Source organism: Haemaphysalis longicornis, unplaced genomic scaffold (assembly GCF_048455015.1).
Source record: "Haemaphysalis longicornis isolate Haplotype H1 unplaced genomic scaffold, Haemaphysalis longicornis Haplotype H1 scaffold_9, whole genome shotgun sequence".
In the NCBI taxonomy this organism is placed as follows: Eukaryota; Metazoa; Arthropoda; class Arachnida; order Ixodida; family Ixodidae; genus Haemaphysalis; species Haemaphysalis longicornis.
Window position 1 is genome coordinate 102,616,082 of NW_027526460.1, and position 27,467 is coordinate 102,643,548.

General features: G+C 47.7%; 2 protein-coding genes across 3 annotated transcripts in view; one reads left to right on the top strand and one right to left on the bottom strand.

The window, feature by feature from the left end:
- Upf2 (UPF2 regulator of nonsense mediated mRNA decay) overlaps window positions 1–14,179 on the top strand; it is a 67,949-nt gene extending 53,770 nt beyond the window's left edge. The window contains 9 exon segments of the mRNA XM_077684017.1: window positions 1,168–1,263; window positions 2,930–3,039; window positions 3,292–3,459; window positions 7,304–7,388; window positions 7,936–8,021; window positions 8,995–9,057; window positions 9,914–9,992; window positions 10,651–10,762; window positions 14,034–14,179. Of these exon segments, the coding sequence (XP_077540143.1) occupies window positions 1,168–1,263; window positions 2,930–3,039; window positions 3,292–3,459; window positions 7,304–7,388; window positions 7,936–8,021; window positions 8,995–9,057; window positions 9,914–9,992; window positions 10,651–10,762; window positions 14,034–14,043 (809 nt within the window). The 3' untranslated portion in view covers window positions 14,044–14,179.
- Window positions 14,180–21,940: 7,761 nt separating this feature from the next.
- The window catches only part of LOC144152949 (uncharacterized), a 40,896-nt gene continuing 35,369 nt past the window's right edge, over window positions 21,941–27,467 (bottom strand). The window contains exons 13-14 of one of the 2 annotated variants that reach the window (XR_013319254.1): window positions 23,140–25,088; window positions 21,941–22,922 (exon numbers count right to left, since the gene is read on the bottom strand). Coding sequence is in view for 1 of the 2 variants with exons in the window: in XM_077684537.1 (XP_077540663.1) it covers window positions 24,814–25,088 (275 nt within the window). In the remaining variant the exon portion in view is untranslated. Of the gene's footprint in view, window positions 25,089–27,467 lie in introns of both variants that reach the window. The other variant, XM_077684537.1, reaches the window with a different exon arrangement.

Here is a 27,467-nt window from a genome sequence, read left to right on the forward strand (position 1 = left end):
CTGCCCCTACTCTTGCTGTATTCCGTTCCGAGGCAGCTACAAGCCCAGCACTTCCAGTGGGTCGCAAAACGTTAGCCAAGCATGGTCAAATGCCGCACCCTGCCTTTAAAACAGACTTCAAAGATACCAAACCACCCTTATATGCAAGAAGAACATGCAGAATTGAGCTAAAAGAACGTTTTACGGGGGAAAAAATGAGGTGTTCCGGAATAGAATGAAGGAAGCTCACACCAACGCGCAAGACTTGAAGGTAGCGAAGCTGTACGCAATCTTCGCGACCATCACAACGGTTTAAATCCACGATTGCCGCCGATTTGCTTCTTCTTCGCTGCCGCCACGACCTTTACTCCATCATTGTTGCGATAAGTGTGAGCTTCCTTCATTTTTTTTGGAAGTGATAATCATTGGCCATTACGTTGGAGTGCCGTACGCTATGATGTGTCTCTTTCTCTTTCCGAGTTAGTGTTGGCATGATTACAACAAACGCTGGAGGGGTTTTTGTTGTGTTTTATTATTATTATTTTTTTGCCAATCTTGGCCGACCTCCCTAAGTAGGTATGCCTGGCTGGACAAACGTGCACAGGGGGGACGCTGGGCGGTTGTCACGAGGCACGCACGCACGAGCGGTAGGCGTTTTCGCGGTGACTGGCATTTGGTGTTTTAACTGCGGACACGAAAAAGTATGATTTGCTGAACAGCTTAGCTGTTAAAAATATTGCCATTGCTGGGGCACAAACCCGGTCGGTCATTAGTTCCAAAACCTACAGTTCTGACAGCAGGTAACTGACAGCAGGTAACAAACAGAATGGGCACCGAGGGATGCATCTGGAAGAAGGGGAAGGCCAATAACTCAATGGAGAGGTGCAGTAAGGAAATTCAGAGGCAAGCAGTGGACTGTAACAGCGCAGGACAGAAGTGGTTTGAGGTCAGTGGGGAAGGCCTTTGTCCTGCAGTGGACCTAAGGAGGCTGTTGTTGATGATGATGCTGATGATGATGATGGTTTTATTTACTTTTGCAACACCGCGTGTGTGCGCGTGCGTGCGTGTGTGTGTGTGTGTGTTAGCCTTTCCTGTTCTTGGTACGAAATCATAAGCAGCATGATGGCGTAGACTGCCTCATATTGGACTTCACTCTGTTTCTGTCTTTTTTTTTTTTTTCTTTTCCAGCCGAATTCCTGTCTACATCCGAATTGGACGGCGATGAAAACAGTGGGAAGCACGGTAAAGAGCAGGTCAACCTTGGCCCTATACAAGAAGTGGAAGGTTGGTAGTTTCAACAATGCTGTTTATTTTCTTTTTTTTTCTCTCCATTTTAACCCTTCAAGGGTCGAATTTTTTATTTATTTTTTATTCTTCGGATGAATCTATTCCGAGAAAAAAATAGCGTAATTTTTGTAGGGCGACCATAAAGTAGCAAAAAAATCGTTTGTGTTGTTACATAGATGTGGTTTATTCATGAGTAACACAAGAAAAATTCCAAATAAAAATGAGAGAGTAACAAGCCGGCACCTTTTGAATGGATCAAAATCAGATAAACATCAGTTTCGCGGGCACAAAAAGTGGGAAGCACCCAGAGGACGATACCGAAACCAGCCGCTGTGCACGGGCGGGCTCACGTGGCCGGATATGGGAGCGCACCACCCATAAAATACAAAAAAAGGAGAAAAGAGCCTCATCAGTTTCGCAGGCAACCTTGGTCTGGGGCAGGCGCAAGTAGCGAGAGGTGTCCGGGCGCCCGGTGGGCGATACCCAGCACGACTCACGTTAGAGGATGCCCAAGCGATAGCCGGTGTGCCGCTGTAGTAAATCATAAAAAAAATTTTAAAAAAGAGCCATCGGCGCAAGAAAAAAATTTGACGTATTTCCGAAGTGTGGGCAGCACATGCCAAGCAAGAGAAGTTGCCGAAAAAGGCGTGCTTTTTAAAGATACAAGCAATGCCGTACATGTACGTCATTGACCATTTTGAAAGTCTTTGCCGATGTCGTACATGTACGGTCGTGACCCCCAAAGGGTTAAGAAACTTAAAAGAAAATGTAGTAACATTTTATTCTATAGTAGTGTGAAAAGTCTATCAATCTGCAGCTCGGAAATCATTCTGAAGGCTGCCTCATTCAAGTGAGCGAAATGCTGTACCACCATGTTTTTGTGCAGTTATCCGACATTGAGCGTAAATTACGAAACTCTCTGGTGTGCCTTTGTTATTACAAGTCATGGCACAGAGGCGTGTTTGCTGTGGCTTGATCGATTTACATTACATGACTCGCGGACGTGTTCTCTCGTTGGCCCCAAATAGTTGCAAGATTCGCTCTTTTTTTTTTTGAGACAGTGTAGGTGCATTTTAGGGCAGATTAGTTTGGATTTGTTCTCAGGGTGGCTGACCTTGTCTGTATGTTAGCTTTGACATTACTAGGTGGGTGTCTTTCGTGCAGAACACAAGTGCTGCGATGTTAGAGAGTCACAGCAGAGGGGAGAACCGATCCCGGTACGGTAACCGGTACACCTGCGCATGCGCGCAACCAGTTTTTCCTCCTTTGCACACGCGCAGTAGCACCGGTCGCTTATCGGGTACGACCGCTTCTCCGCTCTCCGCTCTCTGTTGTCTTTTTGACGGGATGGATGCAAGCCTGTGGAGTGGTGCTTTGATATCGGGAGGAGAAAAATTAGGAATTCAAATGTTCATTCGGAAGTGCGTGTGTGTGTGCACGTGCCCGCATTTTGAATTCGTGATACCTCACTTTTAGTTGCTGGAGTGAGTAGAAAATGTTAGAAAAAGAAGCCAAAAGTCTGTAGAAAAGGATTAAAAAAGAAGCAGAATGGCATCTAGTGCTCCTAAAGAAATTCCGCAAAGCCACATGCATACAGTGTGTCCTTATTTTATGATACTGCTTGAAGACGCCGTTCTTTTTTTTTTTTTTCTTATCTTTTTAGAAGAACCCGATGAAGAAAACCACAGTGGCGAGGGCAGCGACCAAGACGTCGAAATGGAAGGTGACGGCGACACGGACGTTTACAGCGGAAGCCAGAGCCAGCCACTCGAGGTATGCCGCAATTCCTTTTTGCGGTCAAGTTTGCCCCCTAAGCAGCAGCTGGATTCAGCAAAAGTAAGAAGCAGCCAGCTAGGAACAGGTCACTAGTATTACATAAGATCAATCCCAAGGTAAACTGGTGCAACTGTTGTATTTGGCGATTATTTGGTATCAGGCTCCAGCATTTCGCTGGGAACTTGTGTGGGACCCCCAGTTGTGTAACGGCGTATCGAGACAGCGCAAAAAATGTTTCCCCTGTTGCAGGACGAAGTGGGCTTGAGCTCTGACGAAGAGGCGGGCAACCTGGAGGAAGACCCCGGCAGTTCACAGCAGGACGTGACGCTCGTCAACCAGAGACCTCGGCAGGCACCATGCCCCGAGGACGAAGACTTCATGGCGGACTTCGACAAGATGCTGTCGGAGAGCATCCTGGTGAGGGCGCGCTGCTTGTTTGGCAGGGCGACGGCAGTGTGGGGTGGTGGGAGTGTTGCTTTTGCTTGTTGAACTGTTGCAGGTTGCCTTCGGAAGAACCCCCCCACTATTGGAGGGGGCGGGGGCGACATGTCGGGATGGCCTAGTGGTGCAGGCGGGATGGCTGAGCGGAGGTTACTGCGAACCGAACAAGACCATTAGGCTTATGAAGGCCAGTAGGCGTATGAAGAACGAAAGAACTAAGTCATACTGTCCGAGCCCATCTGCTTCTAACTTTATTTTTCTTTTTCCTAGCCGTAGCCAGGCCCGTACAGCACAAAAAGTGTCAGGGCCATGTGGGGGCGCTGTGTGGTGGTTAACAAAAAAACGGGGGGGGGGGGGGGGGGGGGGATCCCAGACCAGTCAGATAATGGCATGTACACGCTGCGTAAGGTTGGAGCCTGCTTTGAAGCGAAAAAAAAACTAATTTTATAACTAAAAAGAGCAACTTTCCTGTGCCTGTGTCATTGAAACACTGCAGGCGGGGCCCATCTTTGTACTAGAGGTTGGGAACCACATTGTGACAGAACGGTGTTGCGTAGTGTTGTGGTATTTTTGAGGTTGGCTCCCTCATCACCTTTGTCTTTACCTTCTCCTTTTGCCTTTACCTTTTCCAATACTATGAACACTGGTGGATCCAATGAGAGAATCGGTTTTTTGATGCAGTGCTTGGAACTAATGTTACATCTCACTAAACTTTGTTGGCACCAGTGGCAAGGAACCACTTCGAATGCCCATTTCGAACACCAAAGTTTCATGAGCTGTAAAATTAGTTCCAGGCGGTGCATCAAAAAACCGATTCCCTTATTGTGCTCACCAGGGTTCGTAGAAGTATTGGAAAATGTAAAGATTACGGTTTTATGGCCAACACTGTTTCGTCTATTGTTCCTCCAAAAATGGCTAATTATCTCTCATTATCTTGGGAACTGATTGACTGACTCAAAAAATAATGGCATATCTGAAATCAGAGGGGAAAAAAGCAGCAAGACTGGCAAGTTTCGCAGAGTTTACTTGAAAATTAAAAGGAGCTGTTTTAAGAGCCGTGTCCCCCCTTAAGGGGGGACGCGGCTTTCAACTTCGGAAAAATGACCAAAACATCGTTTTTTTGAAACCCGCATATTCGGCTTCTATGTTTCCTATTCTGTGCGTCTGCAAAGTTTTTACGCTGAAAAGCGTCGCAAAGTGGCATAAAAAAATACTTTTGTCAGGCGCGGTGACAAACTATCAGCGCAAAAGGGCGAAAAAACGGCAATTTTCGGAGCGCTCTATCTCCGCAACGGTGCCACCGGGCGCGGCCATTTTGATATGGTTAGATCGGCCGAGCGATCGTTTTTCCGGTTCTGCTCGTCTCTTTTATCTTCGTTCATTCACAAACGCACAAACGGCAGAAAAGAAACGACGCACAAACGAAGCTAGAAATAAATGCTGAAGCGCTATTGGTCCTCCGGTCGGGGCGCAGAACGTCGACCCTCCTGATTGGATGTCGCGGGCGCAACGCAAGATGGCGGCCGCCTGAGCTGCGTAGCGAGCGGATTGAGTTCATTTTCGCCGCTTCGCTCGGCCGAGTTTCTGTTCAATCTGTGGTATTCAACACGGACGTTATCGCGATGGGAATGCCAGAGATAACGAGCCAGATTACGGGAAGTTGTGTGGCTCGAAAGGCGGAGGTCATCGAACGCTTCGTGGTGCGCGTGACTCTACCGTCGCCAGACCCCGGAGGGTGACGCGGTGTGCGCGCTTGCGATAGCGGTTCGTGAAGTGAACTTTTAGTCGGATTTGCGATGTTTACACGCTTAGTTAGTGCTGTGTTTTGACTGTGGGCTCGCTAGCCTTGAGAAAGAAACGGTCGACGCGTCAAACGCTGCGGCGCGCACGGCATAGCCGACGCGCATTGGAGCATCACATGACTGGGCAACCGGTTACGATTGAACGCCAGTAGTTGTAATTAATGCCTGCGACGTTAGTTTTAATCTTAAAAGCGACCTGACCAGCCATATCAGGTATAATCAAAGCTCGATATGTCGCGGTAAGCGTGCGCTGCGATGCGCGCGAGCCATATCGCCTTTCTTGCGCAATGTTTCCCGTGCACTTGTAATTTTCATGCAAACAGGTTTGAGTTAGTAATATAGGAATAAAATATGCTCTCTGCGTTAAAAATGTACGTTACTGTGGCAGCATTTAACAGTGATTTTTTTAGGGAAATTATTGATACCATTGCTCAGGGCATACTGGCTGTGCTGCGAGGAATATTGGATGCCTTGAATGTCAAAAGTAGTAAAAAAAAATATGCTCTTGCATTGAAGTTGGGAGTTATGCAGAATACTCTACCAAGCTTCAAAGTAGCTCATTTTCAACCTTGTGGTATGCAAACTTTTGGCAATGAACACCTGCACTATGAGTACTAAGTTGCTGTGCCAGGCAAGATAAAACATGAAAAAAAAGCCAAAAATGTTCAAATTTAAGTTAAAAAAATGCTTAACTTGTTGCCATGGTGACAACACTGCAAAAGGAGGTTGTCCAGTGCGATACAGCCAACCAACTAACCTACTTTGCATTGAAAGCCCATTGAAACCCATCTCCCCTCCGTTTGATTTGCAAAGGGGGGTATGTACTCTTCACGGAGGAGCTGAAAATGATGTTTTCTGGAAAGAGAAAGGCTGAAAAGGCACTCCAATTTCAAGGCAAGGCCTTCCAGAAGCCCCATGTTCAAAAGGACATGAAAGGCTACAACCGTGACGACTTTTGATATGTGAAACCTATGTTGCAACTTCGGAAGCCGTTTTCTCAAAACATTTTTTTTTGCCACCTGTGTCGCTTGTCCCAGGGATTTCTTCGTGACTGCTGGGTCTATTTTGATTCCGTTTCTTGCATTACATTCCTTGATGAACTGTTCAGGTCGTGACACTTTTAGTTTTCCAGATTTGTTTTTTGTGATTTTTTTATTCAAATAATCGTTCACAGTTGACATGCCTGTTGCACATTAACCTCTAAAAAAATGAAAACTAAAAAACATTGTGTTGTAAAAAAAAAATTCTAAAACTGTCACGACCTCGTCCATTCATTTGAGAATGCAAAGCACTTCGAACAAGTTTTCTATCGTGTGTTATAAGCCGCTCAAGCTCGGTACAAGCGGAACAGAAAGAAAATTTCATACATAAAAAAGTTATCAAAATATTAACTTCAAATTTTTATGGTGTTATCACAGAAGCATTTCCAGTTGCTGTGCCAATTTTCATCAAAATCCACAAAGAAATAAAAAAGTTGATTTTGAAAGCCACGTCCCCCCTTAAGCAAATGGTAATACAGTAGAACCTCGTTGCTAGAGACACGCAAGGGACCCGGGAAACACGTTTCTTGTAATCACAAGGTCTCTTGTGTGCAAAGTTGCTGACATGGCAAGCAGGAAAGCCATTCAAACCGTTTTCAATCAAATGTTTCTTTTAACCAAGTGCCTCGTGTAATAGTCTCTTGTAGCGAGGTCTTACTGCAGTGATAACAACAACAACAAATTTGACAGCAAAGAACTTGGAAGGGCGACGCATGAGCGTGCATTGTGGCTGAAGCGTATAATACCTGGAGGTGCTGGAGCAGTGACCAGCCTTGAGCGAGCAGTCTTTTAGGTGCAAGAATCTTTTGGGGCGGAAGAGCTCATGAACTCTGACACGTGACCACCGCGGATAATTTTGTTTTCGAGGACGACTCGTCGTTTTGTTACTTCTGCATTGCTCGTACATCAGTACGTGTGGTGCGGGCCATATTTCTCATTTTCTTTTATTGTCGCCGTCCTCTGAAATTGACCCCGCAGCACCGAAGCCAAGACTCCGTGAAGCCCCAGGCCGACATTGTCATTCCGATGAGTCTCAAGAACAGCAGCCAGCAGAAGAAAACATGTGAGTGGTGCTTGCGACAGCGTGTCCACCTCCCCAAACGAGATCCAGATAGGGGTTTGAATCGCAGCAACATCTTCCGGCTCGTGACATTCCGTTCCCTGATAGGTGCTAACTTGGCACTTTCTGTACGAACCGGGTGCCTTCCGAATGTTCGCTTGAACTCTCCTTCTATTCTTTTGAACAACTGCCGAAATAACTCCCTTGTTCAGCCCCAGTAGCCCACGAATAGAGTCAAGTCAAAAGTTTCGGGACAAACGGCCTGAGTTTGAGCCCCAGTTGTGCTAAAATTTTTCTAAAAACGCACGATTTGTTTACTGTAAAGTGATCTCTCTGCTCAATTCTACACATTCTTCTCATAAGTAAGGGTGGTTTGGTACCTTTCAGGTAGGTTTAGGGGCACTGCACAGCATGTCTATGCGTTTAGCTGGCGTTCTGCGTCGCACCGCTTGTGACTATCTCAGAATAAAACATCCCATCTGGCCCACTGGATCTTGCTAATGCTGTTGTTGTTGCTGTTGTTGTGTGTCCTTCCAACACACCCCTGCAGACAGCAACCTCCTGGAGAAGAAGTCGGAGGAGAGCAAGAACACCATGAACTTCATCCTCATGACGCGCAAGGGAAACAAACCCCAGGTGAGGGAGAATGGCTTTCTTGTGGGTTGCTTAGTTTGGGGGTGCACTCTTGTCCACTCATCGCCCTAGCTGGTGTCACATGAAACAAAGCCTGCCTGAAGTGAGACTGTGCAAAAATTGCACTGGAGACTGGTTGGCTTGCATAACTTACTAGTTTGAGAGAGAAAGAGGGCAAGTCTGTTCACAGTTTGTGTACAAGGCTCCTGTGCGGGAGCCGAAACGTCTTTTCAGTTTCTCTTTTTCATTGCTTGGTCGGTGCCCTCTTTCTCTCTCAAATGTACCCTCCCAACCAGACGGGCGTCCGTCAAACCCTTGACTTCGTAACTTACTAGTTGTACTAGGACTTAGCAGCATAAGCAAAATAAGCGATACTTTTTAGATGCAACGCATCTCTTTAACTCGCCTTGTCCCGCATCGTTGTCGTGGCGTAGTCCGCATCCCTTCCCCATTCTCCTCGCCGCGGCAGCTGCGCGCTCCGCCACTCGCCGCGGCGACATCTGTGCGTCAGCGCAGTCAGCGTGCAGCTTGCGCTCGCTCCCGTTGCCGTGCCAGCTGTGCGTTAGCGCGCAGCTTGCGCTCGGTTAAAAATTTACACCATCTTCCCACGAGGGGAACCATGGGATAGAAGCGACGCATCGGGGGTGAACATGCTGCATAAATAGGATACACAACAATAGCAATCCACACGCTGACATTGCTAACATAACGGAAACGCAACGGCAACCCCCAATGCGTTGCATCTACCCCATGGTTCCCCTCGCGGGAAGATGGTGTAAATTTTGTTCACTGCTTAGTTTCAACGCAACTGCATCCTATCTCTCCCTCCATCCCTCCCTTCCCGCTGAGTGCACTTTGAAACGATATTGTTAGATAGAAAGAATAGTGGGAATGCTTGCACTAGAAATGGCACGAAGGAAAAAACTATGCTTGGTGGGGAATTTTTTCGTAAACCTTCGGTTTCTTGCGTGTGCAGTTCAAGAGCTTGGAGGTTCCCGTCTCATCCGAGTTGGCGCAGAACCTAAAGGACAGAGAAGAGGTAAGTGTGAAAGCGCCAAGCTTTCTTTTCAGGTGTTGTTGCTGGTTTCTTCTTTGTCTACCTTCTTCTTCTTTAGCTTATTACCTGCCACTGACAAACAGCACCACTTACTCAATCACGATATTGTTCGCATCGTGAAGGAAACAGTTGGAATGATTGCTTTTCAAGCTAAAGCGGCATGAGGTTCCCAAGTGCGGAGTAGCGATTTCCAGCAGCTGTAGCATGAGTAGCTGCCTAGAAGATAAAATTGTATTTCTTAATCCTCACCAAAGGGAGTTTTTACATGGCTGCATCAAAGGAAATGCGGAAAATAAAAAGTAGACTGGAGTTTTCCCTCCGAACCGCCTTTGGCTGCAAATGGAGGATGCATGTCTGTGTGCAGTTCGTTGCATCTTGCCATTTACCATGCTTATAGCCTGCTTTCTTTTCTTTCTGCATCGTTTTTGCTTCCCGCACCGAATGAAAAGCTTGCTAAGACAGGAAAGTGGGCAGTGACTGACAGTTCTGGTCTCCTCACTATTTTTCTCTGTGGCAATGTTTTTACTAGTATTTGTAGACTGAAAGAGCGCGTCTATTCAATGCATGACTGCGAGCCTCCCCTACCAGATCTTTTTTTGTGTTCCTGCATTCCGCGTTCGATGTCTAGCCTCCGACTTAGCGTGCGTAGGCACTGTATTCTTGCTTTTTCACTGGGGACTGTTCCCAGTGCGATCGTAGCACCCTTCCTCAAAGACATCTCTGAATTTCTGTGAGGGCCCTCTCCCCTTTATCCCTTTTATCTCTCTCCGAAATCCGTGTGGCATTGATGTTCTTTTCCTGCGTGCGGCTGCTCTTGCCCCCTGTCCACAACAAACAGGCCGAGAGGGCGGAGAAGGAGCAGGTGAAGATGCTCACCCTGAACATCAACGAGAGGCAGGAGGAAGAGGACTACCAAGGTGGGTGAGGGGGAGGAGGGTGAGGGAAGGGAAAGGGCCCCACTGCGGGGCGTGGCTGTACCTATTGCTGTGTGCAGTTGTAGGGCGATAAATGTAGACAGACGGCAGCAAAAGGGGCCGGGGTGTGAATGTGAGCGTCGGGTTGTAAAATGTGTGGCCCCTGGTTGTTTCTGGCTATGATTTTTTTTTTTTTTTTTTTTTCGAACGTTTGCCCTGCGGCATAATAGATGTAGGCGTTTACAGAAACACGAACAAGTTAGTTTCGTGTATAAAGTTCAGGAGTTGTCGGTGACACAGTCCATGCACCCAGCGTTGCAGGTCAGGAGGGCGGCCAGGGGCTTTTTGTATGTGCCTTTGGGTGGCCGGTGCAGTGAAAACATTGCTCAAAGAGATGGCTTCAAGAAGTGTGTATCCTTGCGCCAAGAGCTTGCGATGACGGCACCCTTGCGTCCCTCCCTCTACAGGAGGCAGAAGTATTCGCTCTGTTCTTCTACAGTGGCTTTTTTGCTGGACAGTTTTGTGGTGCTCCCGGGGAATTGTCCCTTCAATAAGCGACGCATTGTCATTCCCCCCTCCCCTCTTGTGAGAGTGCCATTGTGCAGACGACGTGTGTTTCTGAGTTTGTCCTCCTCCCCCCCCCTCCCCCCCTGGTTCTCAGAAATGCTGGCGGCGCAGCAGAGGCCCGTGGTGCTGAACCTGAACCGGGACCGGAGGCACAAGTACCAGCACCCCAAGGGGGCCCCGGACGCCGACCTCATCTTTGGAAACAAGTGAGCTCCTCTCTGCTGCCACCTGGCACAACGGTCGTTAATTAATCATCACCGCCTCGCACTTTGCATTGTCTGAAGTGAACGTCACGTGCCTGATTGGGGGCTAGACTACACCCTGAGATGCCAAACACAGGTTGGCTAGCTACGGTAGGCAACAGCAACCCGCGCAAAATCTCCCAAGAGTTCGCGATGTCCCAGAGGGATGCCATGACGGGTTAGACTGACTGACAATGGGACAACAGGCTCCAAAGGGACAGGATGATCCAGGGGCTTCAGTGGCTGGATAATACAGTGCACATTGATAGCAACAACGGGGCCGAGAACCACACTGTATCAGCATGCAGCTCAGGCTACACGTGGCTTGCGAGGAAGGTAGCCTGTGCATCCGATCACAGGGCCAAAGGCTCCGTCCCAAACGAGGCAGCAGCGAGATGATTGACACCCAACGTCTCCCCTCGAGAAGCGCACACGCCGCACCTAAAAGGTGCGAGGGCAAGGAGGAAGGTTCCCGGGTGAGGAGGAGCAACGGCTGCGGTGGGGCAGTTCTTTCTCACCCGCCGGCGTACTGGCCCGCAAGACCACGTTGCCACGTGATGTAGTTCACGGGGCGAACGTGCGTGCCGTACGTGGCTGAAGGCCAACGTCACAGGATGATGTAAAGGGGATCTAAAGGATCCCCTTTACATATTACATTTCCCCTTTACAATTAAATTTACATATCCCCTTTACCTTTACATTTACATATATGTACAGTGTAGACCATTTATAACGTAACCGCTTATAGTGCGGGACCGGACATAACGCGGGTTTTTGTGACCACCGGTTTGCCACCCATAGAACTCAATGCATAAGCATACCACTTAAGATGCAGTTGGCCGAACCACAATACCGTTTATAGTGCGGTTTTTCGGCGGGTCTGCTGATCGACCGGCGCAGCTGGGGCATCGTTTTAGGGTAGCAAAAGAAAAAAAAAATGATGAAATCGGCCATCTGACGCAGCGCGCACCCCTTGCTCTCCTCTAACTTCGACACAGAAGAAAAAAATAGGCACCCTCTAGTTCGCGCGTACGTGATAACCACAGCTGTCCTTGCTTGATGCACCTCGGAAGATAGCGACCGACTCCCCGTCCGCGCGTGGCATGTTGTTTCTATTAATCGTGAACCGCATGGTCTGTTTTCGCACACGAATTGTGCACGTCGTCGTTGCGTGCGTTTTTTTCATGCTCGCGTCTACGATTCCGCGCTCACGGTGGCTTCTTCGCGTGGCAGTGGGAGGAGCCTGACGACTTGCACCAATGGAAAGACGCGCACCTAATGGCGGGAGATTCGAAGCGCCCCGAGCCGGCTAGCCGCGCCAGAGGTGTTTAGGCTAAAGTCCCTCGATCAGATGAAGGGACTTTAGTTTAGGCTTACCACCGCGGTATTTTTCGATGGGCGCTTTCGCAAGCAGCGTGGATGGCAGTTTATATTCCACTTTGCGGTCACATTATCAGCTCTTTTCTTGCATGAGCATCTTCGCTTGCGCCTCGTGCGGCATTTCAGTGAGTGGTTAAAAGTTGTCGCTGGAGCTGCCTGCACCGCTTCGCGGCCAGTGCCGACGCCATGTTGCCGCCTCTTACTGCGCCGCACACATTACGCCAGTTGTATCCGCGCCGGTGTCGCCGCGTCTGCGGCATGCGCTGCACGTTTTCGCGAGAAATCGCTCCATGCGGTTCACGCTTTAGAACATTGTGCAGATAAGCCACCGCTCTTCCCGAACAAGCGAACCGCGCGAAGGTTTCCACCACCAGTACGTTGCGCTGATAAGCAGCCGCCTTCAGCATCGTGAACACAAGGTGGGGTAAAAAAAAAAAAAATCTTGCTGGCCTTTCTTATCATGCCCTGCGGCATCTTCATAGACGCAAAAAACGCAGCCATGGCCTTTCAAAACACAAACACAACGGAAGTTAAAGCCGCACTCGCCGTTTGTAAGACCGCGCTTTTGCAATGTGAGACCCTGCAGCAGCGGCTGATGTTAAAAATAATACGAAATAAAAACCCGGCCTTCGTTTTTAGGTGCTGTGCGTTTGGGTGATAAAAAATTTAGGATGACTTGAGAGGTAGGTGGCGATTTGGTTGAATTCGCGCACGTTTTGGTTATAGTGCGGTACCGCTTATAGTGCGGATTTTTGCGGCTCCCGCGACATACGTTATAAGCGGTCTACACTGTATATGTAAAAATATATATACCGTAAAGTTCCAAGAGAACGCCCACCCAAAATACAGAGATATCAACTGAAAAATACGGGAAGGCCGAGCTTTGCGGTCAAGTGCGAAAAACCATGACAAGTGGCAGCACCGCCAACCAAAACTGTGAAGATATGAAGTAAAAAATACGAGATGGATGAACTTTTGGGCCAAGTGCAGAAAGGACAAATAAGTGACTGCATGGACACATGAATGGACGATTCGCATTTATTTTGTTCACTTATCGTTGCTAAAGGCATCAAACGATGCGTCACTGTCATAGTCGAACAAGAGAGAGAGAGATGAATCGATTAATGTATTGTTTTTATTATCTGTATTGCAATGTTACTGTTCATTTGATTGCCTAAGTTTCCTGAGTTCAGCTAGATTGTATGTCTAGTGCAAGTGTCTAGTTTATGTATTTTTTTTTTTGCTGCAAACTTTTTTACCTTGTTCGAATTGGTATTGTGCTAGTAATGCACAACACGTTTTTTTATTTATTTTTTATTTTTAAACTTTTTTTCTCTCTCAATTTTGTTGAGCCGAGTTCATTGCTTTTTCTTATTGTACTCTTCGCTGCCTAAGCTGAGTTCATTCGTTTTAGTTACTGTTTGTTTGGTTTTGCTGCTTTGTGTGTATTCTTTATTTTGTAATAATTAATCAAGGGTCCCATTGCAGTCTGTTGACTATGGGACCCTTGTCTGTATACTAACTCGAATGCATTTTACACCGTTGAAAATAATAAAGAATTCAAATTCAAGAAGCGCTCGAGCTACCAGAGGTAGCCATTCGCATGCGATTCAGAGATGATGATGCATTCTGGGTAGCACTCGTTCGTTGTCGTCGTCTTGGCTGCGGGGCCTCTCATCAAAATTCCATTCATATGCACGTTGTCTTCCCGATCTTCGACCCTTGGTGCTACAAAGTCACGTGACAATATATATATGTCTTTCGCCCAGTTGTCCAACAGTGCACCGCAGTTGCTCGCCCAGTTGTTCGCACTGTACCCGCCTCACTGGTTGCCACCGTTGCGCTCTTCTTGCAGGAAGCGTTGAAGCGAGAGAGAGAGAGAGAGAGGGACGACGGCCCCAGTTCTCCCCCGCCTGCAGCCCACGAAGGGCGGCCAGGGAGCAGCAGCAGCAAGGGAGAGTTGGCAGCTCAGACGGCCCCTTGCCCCTCCCTGAGCAGCTGAATGAACAGCCCGCACAGCCAGCGCAGCGGCGGCAGCCGCCCTGCCGCCCCCCAAGGTCCAGATGTGGCACACAGCGAGCGGGTGGAACAGCAGCAGCAGCGGCAGCACGCGATGATCCCTCCGCCCCCGGCGTGTGTGTGTACATAGTCCCCCTCCTTCCGACCACCGCCTCGCATCTCTTTCGAATAATAAAAGTTACAGCACGGGGTGGCAGCGTTGTGGGCAACCACGGTCTCTCTCCCTCTCTCCTGCGTCCACGGGTGATGCCACGTGACTGCAGAACGGAACCGAGGATTCTGACGCAGGGTCGTTAACTTGGCTACAAGCGTGTCCAGCTGGCATCCACAAAAGCTGTGCATGGAATGTTGCCTCTTCCCACTGTTGTTCGCACTGTGCCAACACCTGCAGCACACACATTGCGTTGTTTAAGAACTGAAACCATAACGGGGCGGGAATGGAGCCTAGGACAGGCACGTGACCTTACCACTACTCGACACAACAAGAGACGTGAACTTCCGTTTCCAGGTCACCGCGGGCGAGGCACTTCTGGTGCGATGTGGAACTTTAATTACACATGGTGGTAAGCTCCTCTCCACACCTAAATTGACCTAGGAGACCTTAACCACACTTATTAACGAAACGAATGCATATAACTGATAAAAGTGAGAATTTTTCTGATTTAAAAAATTCCTGAAATAAAAAAAGGGTACACCGACAGGGGCTCAAATTTGGTACTTGCGCCTATACTGCGACACCACCCACTAGACCACAGGCCAAGCAACAAGCTCGTTTTAGCAATTTATCAAGAAAACTGCTTCAGTGTTCAAAGCTAACGAACCACTAGATGGCGCTAGGTGTACGGGAAGTGCTCTGCCTGCACTGACTTTGAAATGGAATGTCGCATCGTTTGATGTACTTTACGAAAGGGTGCCCTGAGGAGGAAAACCAAAAGAAAAGGAACGCATTTCCAGTTTTAAACCATATTTATTTTGAGGTTAATATAGGCTGAGTAGGTAAAGAGAACCGGTGAAAGAGGCACTGTGCATATTGTTGGCTGCTGCCTCACACTAGACAATGCAAACTGGCCCAAGGCGTGGAGTTAGAACCTGTGGAACAGAAACATTGCATGTTAGGAGTGGCACCACTGCCAGTGCTACGAGTCTTGACAACCTGGCGGGAAGAAATGCTTCCGCTTAATATCGGAGGAGCCACCCCGCATGTGCCCCCTCCTCCACATGTGCCCCCTCCTTCATAAGCAACAATCCAACCTTTGTCTAGTTAATAAGGAATCCCAGTGTGCTCATCACAATCTTTTGGAGGACTGCAGAAACCTGTGTGGAATTGCCTCGAAGTGGTTTTTCGTTTTCATGCCTCTGACCTTCATGCTTGCCAGCCACACATACAAGACAACGTTTTCAACTTTCTTATGCCTTGTGGCAATGACGATAGTGACAATGACTGTTTATGTTCTGCTCTTTGGCCAGTCTAGGAATGGCAGTGGCGATGAGAATTTTCTGTGAATCAAAAGTGTTGCACTTTCACCAGTGATGAACTCATTTCTGGGCACAGAGGAATATAACTAATGGCTTCCAAAGGAGGCATCTTAGCCACTTGACGGACCGCTTGCAGTAAAATGGAAACGCTACTGCAGGGTTTTATATGGCACAAGTTTTACAGCACAGGTGTTGTGCCTCTGGCTGCTGCCGTGCACCTTCGGGTTCTAATCCCACCGGATCGCGTTTTTTATTATTCATTCACTTTTTGCCGTGGCGGAAATTTCCAAAGAAGACAAAAATCATCGACAGTGGTCTTTCGAAGAGGGAGGTACTTAAGGCCCTTGCCTTAAAACTGTCCCAGGCTCCGTAATCTCGTACCCACACCTAGGAGCCACCTACATAGTGGACTGGCCAGGGACGGATAGCAGTGTGTGCTTTGCGCTAGGAAAGACGGCTTGCTTCACCTTGCTTGAGGACTGCAGAGTTTCCATGGAGGACTGCTCATATAATGTATATATTCAGATCATATATTCATGTATTATGCTAATACAGAATATATATTATTATATTCATATATATAATATATATTCACTCATATATATAACATCTACGGGAGAGGTGAGAAATATACATGTTGATGTGCGGAGTATATAAGGTTTCACCAGTGTGGGGTAAAGGGGAAAAACTGAGCATTCCTCATTTGGCACCTTGATCCATCTTCTCCTGGGCCATTTTATAAAAAAAATGGCAGCATCTCCACTCCGTGGATGATGGCGAGGGTGCGGAGTACGGGGACTCGAAATGACATCCAAGTTGCGCCCCGATTGACATCCGATTTGCGCCCCGACCGTCATTCGATTTGAGCCGGGAGTTGCACCTTGATTATTCCCTAACTGAAACTGCAACTCACGGCTCAAATCAAATTTCACTTGATGGTGGTGTGCGCACGGATGGACGCGGACGGACATTGGGAGGTCCTAAGGTACTCCGCACCGTTACAGGCGAGGGAGTAAGCCGTTTGACTTTCGGGTACTAACACGGTCGTAGACGACTGACACTAACTTTGTCTGGTCTACCAGACACAGGCTCGAATCCTGCCGGTGCCTGTGTGATTTTTTGCGATTGTAAGTGCTATGCGGACAGACGCGGACGAACATTGTGCGGTCCAAGGTACTTCGCACCTAAAAAAGGAGTTGTGTGAAAGGTGGATTTCAAACATTCTGTATGAGTTGTCACCTCTGTCGCACAGATAGATCTGTGCAGCACTTTTCAATGCTGGTGTGCCTAACATCGGAAAGCTGGCTGGAAAGCTAGCATTTGTCTCCTCCAGTTTCTGCTATGACACTCTGCGTTTAGTTGCCTGGGATTACTAAAAGCCAGAACATAAATAACCAGGGGGAAAATTCCTAATACAATAAAATAAATCGAAAGCAACAGAGCAGAAGGAAGAAATTAAGACAAGAAAAATGCAAACATATATTCGTAGCTTTTTGAATAATGCATGGTGACGCAATGAAATGTGAGAATCTGTGGACTATCAACAAAAATACTAGTATGAAAGCAAAAACCTTAATTTTGGTAGAATGCAGCCATAAATGTAGCTATGTGCGTTACAATAAATGCGCATTCGATCAAACGAAAATCTCCAATAAAATGGCATTCGATAAAGCAACTTGGAATGGTTGCTGTGAGGCTATTACATATCAGTTCTGCATTAATCCTAATAAAATTCGAAGGATGCATACTCTTAGGTGAAATTTTTACAGGTTCGCACTTATTATAAAACACATATTTGAGGTCACAAATTTTGTTCAGTCGAATAGGTTTGTTTCATGTATCATCAAGCCAAATGCAACACACGAGCTATCCTTGCATACACGGGTATGCGGCGGCCTGACGTTATGATGTCCTAAACTGGTACCCACAGCTTGATGTACGAGCTTTACATTGCTTGGTATATTGTTGTGCTACCGTTAGGGCTGCCCAACGCTAAGCCTAAATGTAGGTTTACGGGAGCTATGTGGCTGGCTAGGGCTCTTAGCAGCTCTTAGAGATAGAAACAGGGAGAGGGATAAGACGCAAAGAAAGAAGGATGATATCATCAGTGGACATGCAACTTCAGTATGTGCAACAGCAACAACAGTCTGTGTATGGCTTACGACAGTTTATGATGCGATGGTTTACGAGATGAACAGGCGTGCTGAGCAGCACTTGCCTTCGACTGCTGGAAAACCTGTGGTATTTTTTGTGTGGCCCTAATTTTTGCAAATTCAGCGATTTGAAATACTCGGGAGTTTTAAAGGCGTAGGAAAATTTAAAATTTTGATAATTAAAATTGCACTTGGTAATTACGCTTTCACACTCTTCTTTTGTGTAGATTATAAGGCACTGATTGTGTAAACAACTGTGGCAAATTGAAAACTTAATTGTAGAGTAGACAAAGTGCAGGTAGGTCTGAGCAGGTCTCAGCACCCTTCAGCATTTGGGAGGAAAACTCTCACCGGATTATAACTTGACGACTTCGTTTAGCTAATGTTCGCATGCAATGCTTAGCCAAGGTTGAATTCCGGAACTGGTCTGGTGTAACAGAATTTCATCAAAACTCCCAACGGTAGCTCCCTTGGTACAGCAGCAGATTTGAGGTGTTTGGTGTGGTATTGTATGGATGATTTATGCCTAAAAGATGATCTAAAGTGGACCCGAATGCACAGGCACCTTTTTGTTGCTGTTTTACACTTCCCATGACCCGCCAAAAAGACCTCAGGTGAACAACGTTCTTTCAAAGGAACACTTTGGGAAATGAAAGGTGGCTAAGCCTTGTGCGCTTGTTTGCCACAGCACCGCCAAAGACAGCGAGGCCTCTATCGATCCTCTATAGCTGCCCATTCCTCCTCAAGCCCTAAGCTTTGATCTGACGGAGTCCTAAAATCTAGCACTCGCAATTTGCGACCGTACACTTAACTCGCGAAAACTGAAATGTTTTACACCATCACAAAATCCAATTCTTAAGGGAGCAGAAGACACACAACATTGGCAGTCATAAAGTGGGCATTCAAAAGAAACAAACTGCGCAGTTGAAAAGTCTAAGGGCAGTTTCCTCACGACCGACCGACTTAAGTCAGTCACTAGTGACTAAGCAATGCGGCTCTCGGGCAGCATAAAGTTTCATATCTTCTCCACCATAATGTGCTGCCTTAAATGCCACTCCCACCATCTACTACCATCAGCCGCCCAAAGATGTGTGAAAGAACATGATCTTGCAGATGTTGCATCCTTTCAGCATTTGACAATTTCGCAGCAATAAGAACTGCAGACATCCCGGATACTGCACTTACCACTCCTGTAACACATAAGGCAACAAATCTGATTTAAGTTTTATTTTTTCCAAGAGAATTTAAGTGCCATTCCACTGTGTTAGCGCTATCTTCGGCCAGTCCTGCTGACTTCAGCAAGTGCTATTTCATAGCGCTATTTCGAAATCTCGTCTCAGTTATTAATACCGCAACATTCTTGTGCGCCGAAAACAGCCGCATAGAAGCAAATAGATCTCTCGGGCCTGGGGTACAAAAGGATTTTCTGGCTTCTAAAGTAAAGGTACCCCCTTTTCCAGGAACATCTGAGGATATTTCTTCATTGGAAATCCAATGGGCTGGTTTTGAACCCAAGCAACTGCACTGCAACAAAAATTAAAACAATTGTGATCGCCCTTTTCCCCCCAAACAATGTGCTTCTTCTGCCTGACCCGACGCCGCGGCAGAAAGCTTGCGCAGGAAAGAGCCGAACACGGAGATGTTTGTTGTAGGCATATATAGATAAATAGCTTTTTATTTATATGTACAGCATATACAAAAGGCCATGTGTGTCTGTGTTACCAAGTGTTCTATATTACACACTGCACTTTCAACAACGCTCATCACGGCGCGCGCGGCCAACGAAATACCCACAGAACCTCAATGACGCGAGAGGGACAGAGGAAATGTTGATCGATGTTCGTTGTTTGAAATGAACGACAGTGTACGCTGGACTAATAGCTCATGGGAGGCTTTTTAACAGTTGGAGGGGGGAAGAAAGGGGTCAACAGACGCACCATCGTTTGTTTGCTCTAAATGCAACAGGACTTTTTTCTTTCACGCACACATCGGCACTCACTCTTTCACCACGTTTTGCTCGCACGACGAGGTAGCTTTTTTTTAAAAAGCGGAAATCACTCGTCGCAAAAAAGAAAAAAAAAAAAAAGAAAAAAAAGAAACCGTCGGGCTTATCACGGAAGATAACATTGTGCAGAGATGCGGACACAAATTTCCGGACAGCCGTTCCCAATATGATGACTAGAAAATGCTGCGTCACATGGATAACGCGTGGGGAAAAAAAAGGGGGGGGGGGAGCTGATTCTCCTCCACATTCTTAGAGTGCGCGCGTGTGTGTGCATGGCTTGGTGACGCACGTCGCGCCACCAGCCCCAGAAACTTGCATAAGAACGCAGCGGCGTGGTAGCCCTAATAAATACACTACATTTCACAGGCTCTGTATCAAAAGTGAGGCCGCTGCAGTGATTCTCCCGCCTTTCTGCAGTACAAAATTATGCGCCGTTCGTACCAGACACACACACACACACACAAAAAAAGCAGTTTTCAAAACATTTTCACACTGCTTCCTTGTTCTCCACATTTATCACAGCAAAAAACAGTAATAAAAAAAAAAGCGTTCTCCGACACATGTAGACACAATCACAGCCCAAGCACTCAAAATGCACGTTCGTAAGATCGCTTCCCCGCTCACATGATCACCGAAGAGGCAATGACATCGTTCACCCCACCGCAACCTCCATTTGTGGCTAGGTCCCAATGATGGCCGAAAGCTTGTTCGCTGGCATCCCCCCACAAACTCCCTCTCCGCACAAAACAACGTCGCTCTCTTCTAACAACCCTCGTCGCTGCATTGCTCGGCAAGCAGCAGCTTTGGCATACCCCCAACAACAACCCCCCTGCATCCCAGAGCAAACTTTGGAATGTTAACACTTCAAAAAACAAACACACCGCTCTCTCTCTCTCTTACTGTGAAGTGGCAAGTTTAGGCTCAATACATGAAAGGATGAAGCCTGCTCTAAGAGAAATCAGGGGTAGGTATTTATGCAGGTGTCAGTACAGACAGATTAGCTCTGACCGTGCAAACTAAATTCCGAGAAAATCCAACTTTTATGATGTCTTTTGTGGCCAAGTGATTTCTAATCTCTTCACTTGAAGATGAACTTTGCCATTTGCGGCGTTCACAAACGCAAAAATTTCGTACTAAATTTTAGGTTGTAGAACACACTGAGAGCTGTACAAGTGGCTACCCCCAATGGTGAGTATAGAAGCATGGCTTGGAGCCACACCACTGTTTGCGCTCCAACTTGCATGCCAATCTTTGCATTCACAATAACAGACTACATTAAGAAGACTGAAACAATGAATTGGGAACAACGTGTCGCGCTGCTACAACAAACAGTCACACAACATTGACAAAGAAAAAGAAAACATACTGATGACATGATCTAGTTGCCCCGCTTAAACATTTTTTCATACTTCCGAGCTTTCACACATGCATACATACATTAGAATAGGTGAGTGGAGAGGGGGTGGGAGGGGGGTGAGTGTGACAGCGTCCACAGAAACGAATTACTTTTAACCGAGACGGCTTCTTTCCTCATTGCTGATGCAAATACTCAAGGCATTAAAGTCTTAGGTGTGCGTCCTCCCCTCCATGAACAGCGTCACAAATAACAACAAACTCCAGCAACAACAACATTGAGGGGGATGGGGGGTAAATAATGAAAAATTCCGAAAGAGTAGCACACATCCACACACACGCACTTCAATCAACCGTTCTTTGAGAATCCTAGGGAAATACCACCATGACCCGCCTCCGCGGAGATGCAAGTCCACCGTACGTTAGTCTGTAAGGCAGAATTTATAATACGCGATCTATCAACTTCTGTACACTTCAAAAACCCTATGTTTATCTTTACAGGAGGTAGAGTACACTTGGTGCCAACGGGAGGGCTGCCCTGGCCGGCATTGCGGCGGTAACTTAATGGCCGATGATTGGGCGAGAGAGAAAAAGCCGTCGCGACGCCATGATTATTGTTACCGGTTCAAGCAAGCATCTCGCAGCATGGCGTGGCGTGGGAGAAAAAAAAAAAAAAAAAAAAAAAAAACTTGCATCGCAAGAGCAACCAAACAAACAAATGAACAAAGAAGAACAAACGAAACAATGTGGAACTTGCATCGCAAGAGCAACCAAACAAACAAATGAACAAAGAAGAACAAACGAAACAATGTGGAACGAAATGAGCAAACAGTCGTCGGCGTGCCACCGACACTTCCGGGACGAAGAGAAGACCGACTAGCCAATTATACGTCTTGGGCCGTTTGAGCTAGGTCTCTATGTACATATTTACACACGCACACTACGACGAGCGGTCGCACAGTCTTCTCCTTACAATGTACAGCACACAACATGGTCAGAGTTGGCATGCGCTACCCCCGCATCACAGGTAGCAGTTTCACATTTCAGCTACTACTGTACAGACGCCGCCCCATGGTGGCAGCAACAGGTGTGGTGATCGCGATTTGTGTGATGATGGTCGTCAAAGTCTACTACACTCAAAACAAAGGGCGCGGTTGGAAAAAAAGAAAAAACAAAAGCACGCACCGAGTTAAATATGCGAGCCGTACGTAACGAGGCACATAAATAGAATACGCTGAAAGACACAGGACAAGGTACGGATAGGAGTTAAGCAGATTTTGGAAACGCTTGCTCAGGCAGCTTGAAAGGTCACCTGTGCTTTGTACAACAGAAAAAAGTGCCCTGGGTTTGAAAACGATTGTTGAAAAGACACTAAAGGCCACTTGGGTTTCATTTGTGAGAGATCCGATTATAGAGTTTCTTTAGCCGCATGATTTAGACGGGCAGTAGAACGCCGGAGCACTGACAGAGCATACAATGGAAGGGGTAGGTCTAACATAATTCAGGTTGAACCTAGTTGCTCTCCCACTCAAATTGACCTCCGTGAATTGAAAATTTGCCTTCCATTTCTCCAATTTCTTTTTAACATGCAATGCAAAACATTTTATTTTGTGTTGTTTCATATGGAGCAAGCCACAACAAACTGCATGAAAACCCACCAGGCACTCTAGGTGCACCAAAATATATCACCGAAACTTTCGTGATGCTCCTTTTTTGTTCACAATTGTGTATTTTAATACTCTAGACTCCTTCATATATCACCGAAACTTTCGCGATGCTCCTTTTTTGCTCACAATTGTGTATTTTATTACTCTAGACTCCTTCATATATCACCGAAACTTTCGCGATGCTCCTTTTTTGCTCACAATTGTGTATTTGAATACTCTAGACTCCTTTATATATCACCGAAACTTTCGCGATGCTCCTTTTTTGCTCACAATTGTGTATTTTATTACTCTAGACTCCTTCAGCTAGCATTTAAAAGCTGCCGTTAATTTGTGGCACCTCAAAGTTTATCCCGCAGTGGCACCCTTTTGTTCTTTTCAAGTTGAAGCTGTGGTCCTTAGTGTCCTTTCAATGCAAGTGCACTTGAATGAAGTAATCGCAGTCCCAACCGTGACTTCCTTCCTTATTATTCCAATGAACTTATTTGTACCAGCCGCGTTCACTACATACCGACCACCCTGGCATGCTTTGAAACAGTTGCCTGCAACTACAAAACCAGACTGAAATCTACTCCTAAAGTGCAAAAAGACCTCTCCGTAGCAGGTGTGCTACTTTTATTATGAATACCTACTTGTTCCAAGTCAGGTACAATGGATATAGTAGAGCAAATGCAGCAAGGAATCAACTTTTGTCTAACCCGTGTATGTTCCAAGAGATTTTAGTAGCCAAAAGCTGCATTGAACAAGGCACAAGCCCACGGACTTTCCAGTTCCTGGTCTCTCAACACTGCTTTCCACATTGGCTTAGTTGTGTTCCCCCATCTCTAATGAATATTCCTGCTGACTCACAACTATGAAAAGACAAAGAAAAAAAAACACCCTTTATCCAGACTTGAAACAAAGGCCACTGAAACAGTTCAGCAAGGCCGAAAATGGCGGAAAATGTCCTACTTTTGTTGACAAACACCAAATGCCGGGCAGACTCCATAATACTAATTCATCAGTCCTATGAATTTCCACCATGTAATTAACAAAAATGGGAAAAGAAAACCACGAGTTTTTAAACCCTTGTAATCAATCCGCATTACCAAAAAAAAAAAAAGAGCAAGTGAGAATCCACTAACAACTGTGTTTAAAATCCCTGAAAAAGATCTACAATCGCTTTTACCCTCCACACAAACACAGGAGTCAACACAAATGGGACAGGAAAGCAAACGCGAAAGAACCCCGAAAAACAATGCAACACACACATGAGAAACCCCGAAGCAACCTCAAAGACCCCATTACACGCATCCCCCCACCCCAAGCAACACAGACCCCGCAGCAAGGCAAGCAAAGGTGTGAACAGGCGACGCATCTCCCTGCTTGGCAATGCAGGAAACACGCATCTGTCGCGAGAACTCCGTGCCATGCGGTGCCGAGACGTTTTCGACACATTTGGGCGACGCCACACCACAACCACCAGAAGAAACTACGCCGATTACTGCGCACAAACCGGCAGCGAACCGGTGCCAAGTCAATCAGTCGCTGGACGCGGACGCTGGAACGCCTGGCTGCCGTTGTTCCCCAACACACAAGTGCAATGTCCAACCTCCTTCCCGAAGGACGCGTCGCTGAGGAAGCCTCTCTTGGCGCTGCCCGCGGAAAGGCTGGCTGGCAGAGCCAACGGGCAGCGAAGAACGGGGACCAAAACTTCCAAGCGGCGACGCCACACCCCCCACACGCAGACACACACAACCACCCTTCGGCACTTTCGGGAAATCCGCTCGCGGCAACGCCAAACAAGGTACACGGTGGAGTCTGGAGAGACTGCGCTTTTCTTCTCCACACCACCGCTGCACGTGCAGCAATTGCAGTCGCGCACGCGTCACTGGCACGTCTTCTGCGTCTCTTATTTACACGCACGTCCACAGCCGCGTGGGACAGAGGAGAGAGAGGGAGAGGGGAGGAAGGAAGCGGCTCCCCTCAGGTGGGCAGTGATCCCCCGGGCACTTTGAGCTGGGCCTGCTGCGGCCTGTGCCGGCGCTCGTCGTTGGGCAGCAGCAGGGGAAGCTTGAGCGCGCCCGGCACCAACTGGGCCTGCACCTGGCCGGCTAGCACCTGCTGGTAGAGCTGCTGCTTGGCCACCGAAGCCGGCAGAGACGCGGCCGCCGCAACGCCGCCGGCCGCGGCAACCACGGCCGAGGTCGTGTCGGGCAGCACGGCACGGCCGGGGTGCGACCTCGACCCGTTTCGCGCTCCTGCGGAGACAGAACGCAACGCTTGCTGTTGGCCTTCAACCTCGCCACGTGGCTAGAAACAACGAGGCACTTGCAACGAGTTGAAGCCACAAAGAAAGCCAGCCTGCACGACTTGGCTTTCATTCTGGTATCAGCTATAAAAACAAAAAGCAAGATAAGACATGATGATGATGGTAGATGTTTAATGGTGCAAGGCCAACATGGGCAAAGAGCACCAAAGAACAAGTTATTTAATAAGTGATACAAGCGTAAATACTAAAACCTGCGAGTAAAACAGTGAGACGAAACAAGACAATGCAGATGACAAGTGAACGGGGCCAGGATGATTACGCGTGATATAACAAGAGCTGCAGAAATTTCATCTCACCTGAAAACGTAAGAACACGTTGACTAGAACACATCGGTTTGTTGGCTAAAAAAGTATGATGGGTGCAGTGGAATGCGTCATCTGTTGAGTTCGTGTTGTGTTCTGTCAAGTGCCTTGCATGTGATCAGGATGTGGACTACAGATAGGCCCTTCCCACACCCGCTACACAGGGGTCTTGAAGATCCAGTTAGCAGGCGTGAGTGCGTTACATGTGTGTGGCCTCTTAGCCTACTGAAGGCCAATCAATAAGAGAATCAGGTCGCTGCAATGGCTAGCAGAATTGACAACACGATGGGCTCTGCATCCTATTACAAGGGCAGCAGAGACAACACAGCTACGCCTCCTCCTCAACATGGCTACAAGAAATGATAATGTAGGGAGCTGCGCATCCTGTGATGACAGTGCCAACACATGCAAACCACTGAGGTGAACCCTCTGTACTACAGAGGGAGAGAGAGAGAGAACACCTGCAGGGAGCATAAACACAACACGCACACCCTCGTTCTTCTTGCAAAAGCTAGCCTTCGATAACCCACTCCACTTCATTGCGGCCTTGGTGGATAATGTTGCTTTCACATGAACAATGGAAACAATTCCCTGGGGCTTTGTTAAGTCCACTTACATGCACTGAAGGCAAAGGGTTGATGGCTTCACCCGGGACCACTCATCCACCAATTCTTTACAGCCACATCATATTAGCGTTTCTAACTTAGCTTTCGTCTGTATGTCTATTGGCGCAAATTCTTTTCAACAGGCAGACTGGCCACACTTCTTGACACAGCTTCCCCAGAACCGGACGTGCCCGCGGCTGGCCTGCACATCTGTTTTACATACGTGCCGTCATGCTCACCTGCCAGGTTATGCAGCGTCAGCACTGCATGCACTCGGCTCCTGCTATAGAGACCCTGCTACGACACAATGAGTTCTTCCATTTACTCTCCTTGGGCACAGCCCGTACAGTATAGGGCCTGCCTAGAGGAGCCATGCACCCCCCTATCAAGCAACCCCTTCCATGGTCACCCCTTTGCCCAATGAAGGTTTATACATAAGCATTTCTTCTTTAGAGCGCCAGCCCTTTTCTGTGTCAGGAAAACGATGACAAAAACAATGCTTGTTTTAACAACGGAGCTGTTTAAGCTTGAGCTTGAGTCAGTGGCGTTAGAAAAAAAAAAAAAAAAAAAAGAAAGACGTGCTGCCTGCAAAGTGTGCACCACCACGGATAGGGTATTAGAACAGTGAAGCCAGCTTTCGCGCCTGCTTGAGCGTGGTAATTGCGCCTGCTTGGCAGATAGCGTGGTAATAAATGTGGGAGATTATAATGCTGCATTCGGGTAATCGCTCTGATCCCCCGACTCAGAGTCCGCCGATGCGCCGCTTCCCCCAATCCGAGCAAGAGTCACCGCTCCCGAACCGAACGCGTACCCAATCTTGGAGCAGCACGTGACCGTGGCGTCGCGGCGCGGCCAACACGGCAACTGCAAACAGCCAGGCCGGCCAAGGTGCTACAACAAATGGCGGTATCCAGATCGGTTGCGTTAGCTCCAAGCCGAAGTTGTGAATGTATTCCTGCACTTTGAACACAAGAAGCGGTGCGGCGAACAGTTCGGCGAACTTTGTCATGTAAGCGTGCGAGTTGTCGTCGTCGTCTGAGCTGCTGTCCTCCTCGGCATCGATCTCGAGCTGCAGAAGCAGCGGAGACGGTTACCCTACACTCGATAGGTGTCTCCGTTTCGACATGATGCGGAGATGCCTTCAGTAGTAGCCCGAGAACCAAAAACGTCAAAATACTCCCACAACAAACAGCTGGCTAGACCTCAGCGAATGCCACCGACTGGGCAGGCGAGTATGGGCTAGCCGGGCGAGCCGTGGCGGCCGGGGTCACGTGACCCGATCGCCTCCAGATTTTGACGGCGCTCCCACTTCGGAGTCAGAGCAGTCGGAGGCGCTCGGAGTGGAGGACGATGCTCTGAGACGACCAACCGAACATACGTCGAGCGCTCGATTTCGACCAC